Raw genomic sequence first — 12,786 nt, forward strand, 5'->3', positions numbered from 1 at the left:
TAAGTGACTCAGCAGCGAAGCGTCCAAAATAAACCACCATCCACCCACCCAGAGAAGTCATGTGCACGCACGTGAATCGTCAAGTGAGCCATTAGCGGCACTCTGGCGCACCAAATAGACAGCGCTTTGTGTAAATAGCGTTCAATTATAGACTTAGCCCATCTCGGCTGCGGTAGTTGCAGGAAATTCCTCGCTCACTTTCACCGAGCCGGCAATGAAATAATATTTATTAATGCGGCGGAAATGGACGAAAGAGCGAGAAACGCATTATTTGTAGCACTTCTCTTGCACGCTTTTAAGTGCTTTTGCTGATTTTCAGGCTGAATGAGTTTCGCAATCAACGTCACTGCAAATGCAAAAGCAGCTCAGCACTCACTCAGACTGAAACTATGGTTGATTGCGCGTGACGTGTCGGTCATTACATATTGAGAGAGGTAATTAACATTGCATCGAGTTTCGATATTTCAGCACTTGAAATACTTGACAATCTAGTTAATATTAGGGCATGTACTGAAATATTATATTATTTTAGACAGAGTCTGTCAAAAGAACAAAAAATTGCATGGTTTTTCCACACAATAGATTTTTTATTTAATTTTGTCTTATTGAAATTTTAAATTTCATAATTATGATTTACCCTTGATATTTTATTCATTAAGTACATAAAATTATAAATAACTCATGCACTCTCTTCGCCTTGAAAATATAAACTATGAGATATGAATGGAAAATCTCATCTTCACTAAAAGCGTGGAAAATTGTACGGATTCCACCACACGAGAGTGTGGCCGCAGAAAAAAAAAGAAAAATACGCGGCATGGTGAGAAGGTGAAGGGTGTGGCGTTGTGGGTCTGCAGATAAAAAGCATGCTGGCGCAGATTTTCGAAAGCACTCTACTGGCAGGAGGAAGGTTGCAAATTGAATCGCGTATTTGCGTTTTCATCGTGCCGCAGCTGGCTGTTATCGAATCACAAAGCTACAAGGGTGATAATCGCATCGCACGTGGATCGTTTTTATTTACTCTGCTCCACTTTAATTAATCCAATCAGCGAGCGAGTCGCACCCCGTCAGGTGTGTGCCGCGATAATGGAGAGCGGACGGCTTTTTAATTAGCGTGCGGGTCGCACCACTTTTCTCGTCCCGGGTTTTTCGTGGTCCTCTAGTTTCTCTCGGCTGCGAATGCGAGAGTGCCAACCAATCCATTATCTGTATTTATTTATACAGGCGCGCAGTCCGTTGGATTGTTATTTATCGCCGGCCCACATCATCCGAGCGCTCGCATTCAAGCACACACATACACACACACACAACACACAGCCTGCAGTGATACAAAGATTTTCGATTTATCTGCCCGCCGCCTCGCTCGCTTTTCTATACATTTTGATTTCCTCCTCCTCTCTTTCGCCTTGTCAATAAAGTGCAAACACTCTCAATAACATATCATCGCATGCGAGTTTCCCGGCTTCTTTCCTGCAGATATAAATAAAATAATACGTGTTCTGCTCTGCCACTGCGGCGTATTTACTGATATTTTTGCATTAGAAACTATGGGTATGCACGTTGGCAGGAATAAAGATGCGAAAGATTCAAAACATCATGTCCAAGCCGAAACGATTGTTCTTGAAAGTTTTGAAATTTTCATATCATGTGCGATGTGTTTTTCCCAATCCCACGGATAGCACGTGGCTGTTTTCAGTGGAAAAGTACCAAACGGAACTTGTAGCCTTGAGCACACGCGCTACATTAAAAACATCGAGAAATCTACTGTGACAGCTTGGGATCGTCACATTTTGATAGCATAATTATTGAAAAATGCCAAGCACTGAAAATAAGGGCTGAAGTTCGACTTCTGGGACGACAGTCAAAATGTATTTAATTTAGGTTTTGGTCCGTTTAGATTAAATTTGGTTTATTAAATATGTTTAATGATAAAAAATCAATAGGTGGGTCATTTTTGAAGATTTGAGAGAAACTTAAAATTTCCCGTAAGTTCTATTGATTTTACAATGGCTTTTCTCACCAGTTTAAAAAACACGGATGGAAGGCTCGTTTCTCTTTTTGTTAGCACTCTGAAAGGAGTGTATATGCGGAAGCATTCAACAATCGCTCATTCTAAATGATTGAACGAAAACTAATTCAATATTTAATCCATGCCCGATGTTTAAATGATTTTAACTGTATTTCTTCTACTATGTTCCTGGACAGTTTTAAATAATGTGAAATAAATCTGTTGGAGTTTCCAGTTCCATGCGTTTGTGGTATGCAATCCGATTAGCACGCCGTCTGCAAGAGTTGCATACCTCCCGAGGAGGATTGATTAGGCATCGCATCGGTCAAAAGCACGCGACCGCACGCGCTCTTCGTAAAGGGCTTTGGCGATGTTTGAACAGAATTTCAATCAGTCTGCAACGATAAGAGTTTTTTCAGTCAACAATCTGAAGAGCGATACTCAAGAGTTGGCTGGCTCCATTTCCAGCATTTAAGTTCTATCCGCGTGTGCTACTTTCTGCTTGCATTAACATCGTACAATTCTCTCTGTTAATTGGCGCACCGAGAGTAATCAGCAATTATAAATATTGCGAGAAATCTGGATTGCTCAGCAGAATAGAGGATGCCTTATTCCTGTTCGAGATAATTGCACTTTGCGTTACATGCTTGTTCAATGTTCAAGTTCCGAGAGTTGATTGCCTTTTGCACTGAATATATCAGTTACATCATTTTCTGAAAATAACTTATTGTTCTGTATTCATGTTTCACTTTTGAGCCGAGCGTACCTTTGGCAAAGGTTTCAGCTAGGACGAATTATATTATTTTTAATGTACCACTACTGCAAAATAAATGTGTTTTTAAGGCCATTAATAAATTTTTTTAATTTTTTAATGTAGTAGGGTTTAAATATTTTCTAATACATTTTTCATAAAAGCAAATGCTTTTTTAAATATTTCAACTTTTTTTCGGGTTGAATGACTTGCTGGTAAATACGACTTGATTTTTAAAATGACTTTTCTGGTAAATTGAGGAAAACTTTTATTTATTAGGGAGGAAAATTTTGTTCTTGAACATGTAAAAAATTAGGCCTTAGTTTGTTATTATTTAAATTGCATCTGCTTTCCGAAATGACCAAGATTTTTGCTCTAGCACTCATAGCTGCCGAAGGATAAAGCTAAACTCGTACCCCTTTGTAGTTTGTCAATATATTCGATTTTTAAAAATAAAAGTTTGCCTCAATTTAGAAAACATTTATATAGCGAGACTAATACTTTATTTTATGAATTATTGGTACTATCCTATCCTAGTAGCCCTTACAGAAGTAGAAATTCCCCAAAATTCGAGATTCAAACGTCCACAATTCGAAAATCTACCCTATTATTAATTGAGCTGTATCTGTATTTTTCGTTTCAAAATTTAAACTAAAATTCTCTTTACTTTTTCATTCAAAGGGTATTCTGTGGAAAAAGGTTAGAAAAAGGAGTGGGGGAATTAATTTTTACATTACAGGAATACTCTAACTTTGCCTTTCACCCTTTGAGATGACGCTTCTCGAGCTGAATAAGTGCAAGCTGAGGAAAGTTCAAAAGCGAACCCTTTCGGCCATTTCTGGACTAAGCTGCATTGGAAAAGCATCAGCTCGAGAGCTCAGGCTAATCGGCAGACCATCGACGAGGGCCTAATCGAAAATTTGCCGCGGAAGCAAACCTCGAGAAACTCTCTCCCCAGAGAGAGCGAGAGAGATAGAGAGTCGCGCATCTCATTAGCTTAAGAGGCGCTGTGTGGAAATTTCGGCGAGCACACCTCCATTCCAAGAGTGAGCTGGGCGGCAGCAGGCTTGATTAATCTCCGTGAAACACGTCTCCAAGATTGCATAATTAATAAGGCAATAATTCAATTAGAGCGCGAGTGTGTTTGCAGAGGGGCCGCTGCCACCCTTCAGGGGGTGGCATCGCCGCCTCGGAGGGTGGATGGATGGATGGGTGAGAGGCGTCGATCGCACCAGAGGCTTGTCACCGGCAGCGCGACCTTTGCTTCCGTTCGCACCTCGCCCTGCTAATTTATTATGCCCGAGATTCAAACTTTTTGCCCTTTGAGCCGCTGCAAATCCCGAATGTAAAAGCACGTGCCCGAAATGTTTGCCAGCCGAAGTTTCAATTTTATTTACTTGGTGAACAAAAATTGCTGAACTTTCGTTTTGAACAGATAATTGTAATTTTGAACTTGTGAAAGACCTGATAACAATCTCCAATCTCAAACAAGAAGGCACAGGCTTGGCTCGCGAGAATAATTTCTAAAGCGTCTTTCGGCGGACGGACGAGGCAATTTTTGTCCAAAATAAGCGGCGCGCACACACATAGAGGCAATTTCTCGACGAGACGTGATTCTAGGACAGGGAGCGAAAGAAAGGCCGCTTGTTATTCCCTTCAGTGCTTCCACTTTTTGCCGCAGCTAATGACCTTTGGAGAAAAGCTACTGACCCTGTCATCCTTTCATGAAGCGTGTTGTACCCCGGAAGCGTATTGTCAATTTTAAGATCAATAAGTAGAGCTGGAAATTTTAGAGGTCGACTTTTCTGACCTCCCAATCTTTGCGGATTTTTGAAATGAACACGGATAGTGCAGTTTTACGCTATTGAATCTGAATTTAAAACCATTTTGAACTGCCAATGCCACCTTAATCTAATTTAAAAGGGTGGATTAATTTTTGGGTTCTATTGCTGAAAGCAGGATACTAATGCTCAAAATGTTAGCATCCTAGTTGTTATTTTCTAAACTAAAAACTGATTTAGAAGAATAATCGGTTGTTTCTTTACCACTTAAAAACTGTAAATAAATTATTAATCGTTACATATCACAACTTTTTCAATCAAAACCACATCCGCCGTATTCTCTGTGAACTGAGACCATTTGAGGAGGGCGTTATTCGCGGGTATTTTGAAATGTGGGAGTGGTTAAATGGAAAATAAAAAAGAAGCGTTGCACGTTTCGCAAAGCGCGGGCAAAACGTAAAGTTTTACGATTTTACTGAGATTGTCAGGTTACATCCTGATTAAAATTAAGTGGATTTAAAGAATTCTTAAAAGAATACAGTTCCTTAAGAAATATTGAACCGCAAAGTCTCACCTCTCTTTTAACAATTATAATCTTATTTGAATATTATTTGTCTGGATATGGCAAATGTGTATGGGGGGCGAAATAGCCCTGCAGAACCACAATGAAGATCATTTGAAACTAAATCATCGATTCTTACTCACTTTTCAGAAATATTCGAATGATTCGTGCTAAAATATATCATAGCGGTCACAGATAAATATTAAATGATCGGTTCGGCACATATTTATTTAATGCGAGGAGAATTTTTTTATTTTTAAAACCCTCCAATAATGGAAATTGTGACTAAAATTAAATTTCACGGTGTAAAATTTCTAGTATCTTTTTCGCTTGAGGACACCAACTCCCAAAATCCGGCAGGAGCGGCGAAAAAAGCCAAAGCAGAGATATTAGGGTGAATTTTCCATCTGCGTCCTTTGAGGAGAGAAGGGACACGATTTCCGAGAGGCTGATGATGGGCTTAACAAACAAGCGAGCACCAACTTGCTGACGCAACGCAAAACAAGAGCAATAAAAGCTATGGCTGCTGACGACGTATTTAACGAACGGCGGACCGGCGGGCCACACGCAGCAACAACACCTTAATAATTATTGTGTGTCGGCTGTTTGCAAAGTGACCGCACACTCTGCCTGCGGTCGCTTTCAACCTTGTGTGTGCGTGCGGGGGGTCCTGGCCTGGCCGCCCGTGTGCGCGCAACGCTCGCTCTTCTTCCCCTAATTAATGGCATATTGAGAGAAATAAGACTGCTGGCCTGCCAAATTTCGCTGCTATTCTCACATTCGCCAGGCCTACACAAGATTATTTTGGACGTCTTTGTGCGTCACGCAATTTCGCAAAGTGCTCTAATTTTATTTTTGATAATTTTCGGAAGAAAATGATTAAATTAAAGACTCTTTCTAGTGTATGATGTGATGTGTTCTAAATATTAACTTATTAAGCCATTCAGAATCAAGTTTATTTGACTTTGAAATATAGAGATTTTTTTTAAATTGAGCTAAGGTGAAAATTTAATTTGTTAATTTAATGTAATGTGAGGTTTTTTGAACAAAATTACGAACATATTTTGAACCTATTTTGGTTCCTTCGAGCTAATATTGACCAAAATATTAAATTGTAAGTGATATGTTTATTAATTTAAGTTTTTGCAATTAAACACGCGGTTTTAAGTCAAGTTCATGTGCTTTTTTTATGAACTTTGACAATCTTATATTAATTTAAAATATTTAGAGTGCGTTTTTTTACGGGTAGTAGCCATAATTGTTATTATCCTTACTGACTTGCTCTCTAATCGCTGGCACTACAAAAGCCTTTGCTTTTTCTCCATAATGTGATAATATGTATTGGAGAAATCAACATTAATTTTCAAAAATTTATGTTGATTTTAAAGGTGATTATATACTAAAAATGGAATAAAATGACAGTGACATGTCAATAAATAATTTTTCTACAACTCTGTACAACATTAAAACCATAACTATGTGGATTAGTTAGACCATTTAAAGTTTGCACTAAATATCATTTTTTATTTTATTTAACGAAATAATTATTTCTGGTGAAAAAAACGATATGTTTGTGGACCACGACAAAAATATATTAGGAAACGTCGTAAATTGTACCAAGAATAAATCAATATTTGTCCGAATTTAAGTGAAGAAACTGAAAGACTCTTATCAAAAATATATTTTTTTAATATTCTGATGTATCCAAATTAAAGAAAAAATTAAAGTAACTTCAGTCCGTGGTACAGCCTAAAAAACACAAATTTGTATTTCAACCGATTTTACGTTAAATCGCGTGTTTAGTTTGAGCTCATCATCACGTCCAAGTGCTTCCAGCAATACGCAATCCGGACTAATTCTTCAATCCGTGTCACCGCAGTGGCCGTCGGGCCGGCCAATTAATTCATCAATAGTCCTTGAAGTTGGCTGCAAACGGTTTGATTACTCACCAGGCTGCTTCGCTGAGTTTGCCGACGGCAGGCAAACAAAGAAGAGGGTGATCAGCAGCAGCAGTTCCATGATTGGCAGTTTCGCTTTCCACCGGGACATCGGGCTGAATCTGCAAACAAACAAGCGGTCGCTTTAATTCTCCTTTTACGGCAGCGCCGAATTAGCATTGGAAAGCAAAAACAAGGAAGCCCTTTTCCAGCTGTGGAAATCGAATTAATTTTTGATCAAAGAGCTTATTTGGATTAAAAATTCTGATCGGCTGCATGGTAAAAGAAGGGATTCGGAAATTACAATCTTGTAGCGAACGGGAGATTGGTCGGGGAAAAAGAAGTGAGCGAAAAGAAGAATTCCTCCTTCGGAGCTGCTGGAGATCGCGGAAAAAGAGGTTTTATAAATTCTGCCGCTCAACTCCTTCAGCTTGTAGTTGGAAATGAAAATGCGCGAGCTGAAGTAGAAGAAAGAGAGAGAAAAACTCGTTCGCCGACTCGATTCGAAGGAGAAAAAGAGGGTGGAATGAAATTGATTTTACAACTCCTCCTTGACGCTACTTTGGGTATTAAGGGATTTTCGCATAGCTTTTGATATGCAACTCGATTGAAAAGGCCTCATTTGCAAGAGGCTTTCCAATAACTCGGTGCGCATCTAATTACACACACTGCTCTGCCGACCAATAACCGTCAGGTACGAGACGAGATCTTCTTTGCTAAGCGTTTCTGCGCCGTTAAGTGGCCTCGTGGAAAACTTCCACGCGTTCCGTTCGCAAACCATATATAGAGGAGGTACTCGTACATTTAAAATGTAACTGACAGGGAAGAGATCAGTACGGTCTTCAATGCACAACCCAGATAATTTAAACTTTGTGTTCAAATTGAAAAGGACAAATCGAATGCGAGAGAGAGAGAGAGAGAGAGAGAGAGAGAGAGAGCTTTTTTCCAAGGGGGCAAATGTGGTTAAATTAAAATCCAATTTTCAAAATATTTATATTGTTATTTCAACAAAAACAGTTCGAAAATTAAAAAAATTATTTTTGCACGTTAGGCGGTGTATAATTTAGGGAAGTGTAAAACTGACTATCAAATATTTTTTTCTATTGACAACTATGATGTTCAAGTCATTAAATGGATTTTTTAGCATTTTAAAATCGTTTTTCTGATAATTTCTGCAAAAATCATTAAATTAATAATTTAGTCAGAATTTTAGCTGAAAATCTGAAAAAAAGTTCAAATTTTACAATTTTCCCGCGCTATGTGACATGTGCTTTGCCTTATTTTCATAATTTTCCGGAACACGCCCCCATTTAAAATACACGCGAGCTAGAGCTCCACCCTTTTACAGGAGTTCACAGATAATTCGGTTGACGTACTTTCGTTAATTTCAAGGTATATTAAAAATTCAGTCATTTTTCCAATTGTTTTTACTCGTGAAAATCTTGTATATATCGTGGGCAATAAACATGTCGATTATTTCTGCACATCTCCATCTCTTCCGACAGCAGAAGTTAAAAATAAAATAAAATTACTTCCCACCATGAAGCTTTCAATTTTTCCAGAAAATATCCTTTTGCTCAGAGGCGAGAGCGTTTTCAGTGTTTAATAACAGGCATCTGTATGACGATAATTGGTGCATGCGTGATGTCCAAATGACACGCTTGAAACCAAGTGATGTAATTTCACTATAACAGCGGCGGTTTGTCGGCTTCAAAGAATGAAACAGTGTTATTCAAACCACAGGATGTGGCTTCGTCGTTCAGCTCAGCTTACACAAAAGGTGAGTGTTTCGCGGGCCGACGGCCTCGGAAATGAGCGCGAAATTCCATCAGGCACTCGCGAGGGGGGTCGCACAGGTAAATCAAGGGCGGAAACTGTGCGGCCAGGAAATGAGGTTTTATTATTTTTTTCGAAGGGGTTGGCGAGGAAAGAGAGCCCGTCCACCGTGCTTTCTCTCTCTCTCTCTCTCTCTCTCTCTCTCTCTCTCTCGCCAAGAGGGTAATGTACGCACGGCGCAGCTTTTGGCTCTCAAATATCAACAATGAAAAGAGCTCGAGGGCGCGCGTATAAATTCAAAGAAGGTAGGAAAAGGAGGGGCTGCGGCGAAGCATGAATTATGGATCAGTATCACACAGAGAGAGAAAGAGAGAGAGAGAGAGAGAGAGAGAGAGAGAAATGTTCCGGCGCGCAGTAGGTAAAAAGAGTCGGCTGGAAAGTTCAAAGATACCTTTGACAAGCCCCTGCCTGGCGGAAAGAAATTCGCACTCCTTAATTTGGCAGTTCTTCGTGATGAATGCCAAATGTAGAGACTTACACCGATCCAAATTCAAAAGCAAAAAGTTCTATCTTCCTTTTTTCAATCTACGCGCGATCAAAGAAATCTTTACGGAATGACGCTGCTCATTGGCAATAGGATCCAAATAATATTCTGTCAAAATAAAACTAAAACTTACTAATTTTACTCGCAAGGGAATTAATGGACCAAAAGTTTAGGGGAAAAATTTAGATCCCAAACGGTTGGTCAAAATTATGCCTGACTTTCTTTCTAAAAATGCAAAGCACCAAGCTTTCTTTAGCTTGGAAGAATCTTAATTAGCACGGAAGACATTAAAACGAGGCAATGCAAGAAAATTTGTTTTTGATTGCCATTAGTGACAGGAAATAAAGCTCTCCCTGGCCCTTTGGTGAGTATTTAGCAACTTTTTCCCTCTCATCTGGGCAACGAATGATTTTGCGGTTTTGTTTTCGAGAAGGAGACAGATTCGTTTGATAGCGACCGGCGGCGGCAGCAAATAAGTCAATTTGCTAATGAAGCGCAGGCGGCAAGGTGGCTGGAACAAACAAATATGCCGGGAGAGGATTTATCAGAGAGAGTCAATTTGGTTAGCACACGTGACGAGGAAAAATTCGGTCTCAAAGGAGGAACCTGGAACTTTCCGCTGATTGCTTGGACTGATCTGTCGCTTTTGAATTTATTTCTGAGAAGTAACAGCTGCGAACAGCCACGCCGCTGTTTACTTTTACAGCTCATCAAAGTAATTACTCTTGCTTTTACGCTCTGTCGCTTTATCTGCTCGGCTTGATTTTTCTTTGCTGCGTTGTCGCAACTAGATCCGAATCAATGACGGGATTTTGAGTAAGAGGAGTGAGGGTAATTAATTAGATTTAACGCTGTGTTGCTTCCACGAGGAAGCGCGGAAATTGGCAGGAATGGCTTTTAGATCAACAGATGGCAATTTTGAAAGCGCCTGCGGTCTCTCTGCTGTTTGTGTCACATACACACCAAGGCGCATCAGTTAGCTAATTAATTCCGTTCTAAATTAATGAGATAACCATCATAATGCGACGTTATTTCGGGCATTCCGGCTCTTGGGCACGAATGTCACCAACTAGCGCGCGGATAGATCACAATGTTACAAACGGTAGGTTTGTCCTCGTTAAATTCTTCTGCTGCACGACCATTTAAAAAACTGCTTTGCTGAGTTTAGATTATAAAATGAATGGCAAAAGCCAATTGTTCTGCTCCAGATGGTTAATCCGTGTGGCAGCTAGGCAGGCACACACGGCTTTTAACTTATTCAAAAGCTCTCTCTTTCGCCCGTGCAACCATCAAGTGTGCATAATGTGCCGGCGAGCGTACAACAAATCCGAAACCGCATGCAGCTATGGTTGCATTCGGCTCCTAGTGAGAAACAACCGGTGCTTTTGCTGGAGCCGGCGCACTATCTCTTAATCCGTATTAAATTGGCTGCCGCTCCCGGAGCGAGAGTTTGCATGCGCGAAATTTAAGCCTCGCCAAAACACATTTTCGAGGGAGAACAGCATCGCGGGCGTGCATCCACCTTAATATTAACAATACACAGCGTCAGCGGCAGGCTTGATTATTGTCAACAAAGTAGCGCACAAGCTGCCTGGCAAACACGCAGAAAATTGAATTTGGATCAAGGCGCGCCGTATACGCACTTGCCTCCACGCGCACAATATCAAGCTGCACAGTTTCAAACATTAGACGTGCGAGAGCTAATCCGATTGTTCAGAGAACAGCTCTGATTGGAATTGTGAAAACTCGGCGCGAGTTCATCAATCAACATTAATGTTGCAAATTGCTTGCGCAAGCTGCCATTGGGGAATTTCTAAACAATTCATATTATTGAACAAATATAGGACAAAAGCGTGCAGGTACAGCAAATAAATCTCGACAGCAATGTATAGCTGCAAATTTTGTCTTTAAACTGAATCGATTTTATGCCTCCCTTTTCACGGCCATCATTTGTAAAACCGCAGTTTGTAAACTGATTCTTTTTTTACTAAATCTGCAGACTAGTAAATCGATAATTAATTCAGGATTCTCAAAATCTAAAAGTGAAAAGGTCTAATTGTACGCTTTCCCGGGTTTTCCGTCACGTAAATTATACTCCGCATTTTTCATTTCCTGGGTAACCATGCCCCCATTGAACAAGTTGAAATTATATGCTTTTCTCGTGATTTTTCATAGTGATTACTTAAATATCGGCATCTAAGGGCCGTACCAACAAGAAATAGAAACCATAAGTGATATGTCTTGACGTCTCCTAGGTAAATAAAGTCTAATTTTAGAATGCAGCCCCTTAAACCCCAATTTCCTCACCATTAAAATAAATAAAAACATACGTTTTTTATCGTTTCAGCATTTTACACAATGGGATGTTAAGTGTGTTCTGCGTTCCACGACAAGTGATAGTGCAAGGAAGCATCGTGTGCGTGGACAAAGTTGCGAAAAGCCGCTCAAACGCGGACTTTTACTGTTGAGCGCGTCGTCCTCGAAAAAGCCGCGCTGGATGTTTCACTGATTAATTCCAAAAACTAAATAACAATCCCATCACAAATTTTTCACAAACTTTCTAACATTTCTAGCTTGATATTAAACCTAAAATACAAAATGTAAAAGGTTTGCTTTTTAATTAAAATTGATTTTATAATATTTTTATTGAAAAATGAACTAAAACAGCTTTGATGTAAATTGCGAGATTGTTGAGGACACTAACACAAGCTTGATTAAAACCTAATCGCTCTAGCATGCATATAACCGAAGATATTAGTTCAAACTACATCTCTTGCATGCAATATGTCATATATGTGATTTCAAAAAGATCCCGGTACCAATTTCATTTCGACAGTTGACCCCAAAATTAAAACGTACGATCTCTGTTAAAACATTTCCCTGCGGTCCCAAAAAGTAAATTTGGAATGGCAAAATTTATGTCTTTCACCTTGGTAATGAAGTGCTACACGTACGTATTAAGTTTATTAGCGAAGAGACTGTAAAATATCATTATGATCATTTGAAACTTGTAAATTAAGACGTAGAATTGTCAAAGTGAGGGTCTTTCTTCTCGGTTTTGATTAACCATCGTTCCACATCTCTACGTCCGTAATATTTATTGCCTCAATCACTCCTCTCAAAACTAATTAGCTCTTTGATTGCGTGTCGCAGATGCAGCGGTGGCAAGGGACAAAAACTCGTGCGCACCTTTCCTGAAAAGCGAGAAAACAGCGGCAAGGAGAGTGAAAGACGTCGCCTTTTGTGCGAAATTTCTCGCTGTCGACGTCTAATTTTAAAGTTTGTGTCACACACATACACGCATTTATAAAAGCAGCGCCGCCCGCGCTCGCTTTGTCGCAGACGAGAGTGACTTTGCGACAACGACGACGGCATAGTGGCGTGGCGTGGCGCGGCGGTGGGTTTCTTTGAACGGCCCCAGCTCGCG

At 39.9% G+C, this 12,786-nt stretch overlaps 1 protein-coding gene across 6 annotated transcripts in view; it reads right to left on the reverse strand.

The window, feature by feature from the left end:
- LOC135939432 (uncharacterized) overlaps positions 1-12,786 on the reverse strand; it is a 175,800-nt gene that overhangs the window by 105,335 nt on the left and 57,679 nt on the right. For all 6 annotated transcript variants that reach the window (XM_065483858.1, XM_065483833.1, XM_065483866.1 and 3 more), the window contains exon 2: positions 7,052-7,161. In XM_065483858.1, coding sequence (XP_065339930.1) covers positions 7,052-7,151 — 100 coding nt within the window. In that variant the 5' untranslated portion in view covers positions 7,152-7,161. The remainder of the gene's footprint in view (positions 1-7,051; positions 7,162-12,786) is intronic.

Source organism: Cloeon dipterum, chromosome 1, assembly GCF_949628265.1.
Source record: "Cloeon dipterum chromosome 1, ieCloDipt1.1, whole genome shotgun sequence".
NCBI classification, from domain to species: domain Eukaryota; kingdom Metazoa; phylum Arthropoda; class Insecta; order Ephemeroptera; family Baetidae; genus Cloeon; species Cloeon dipterum.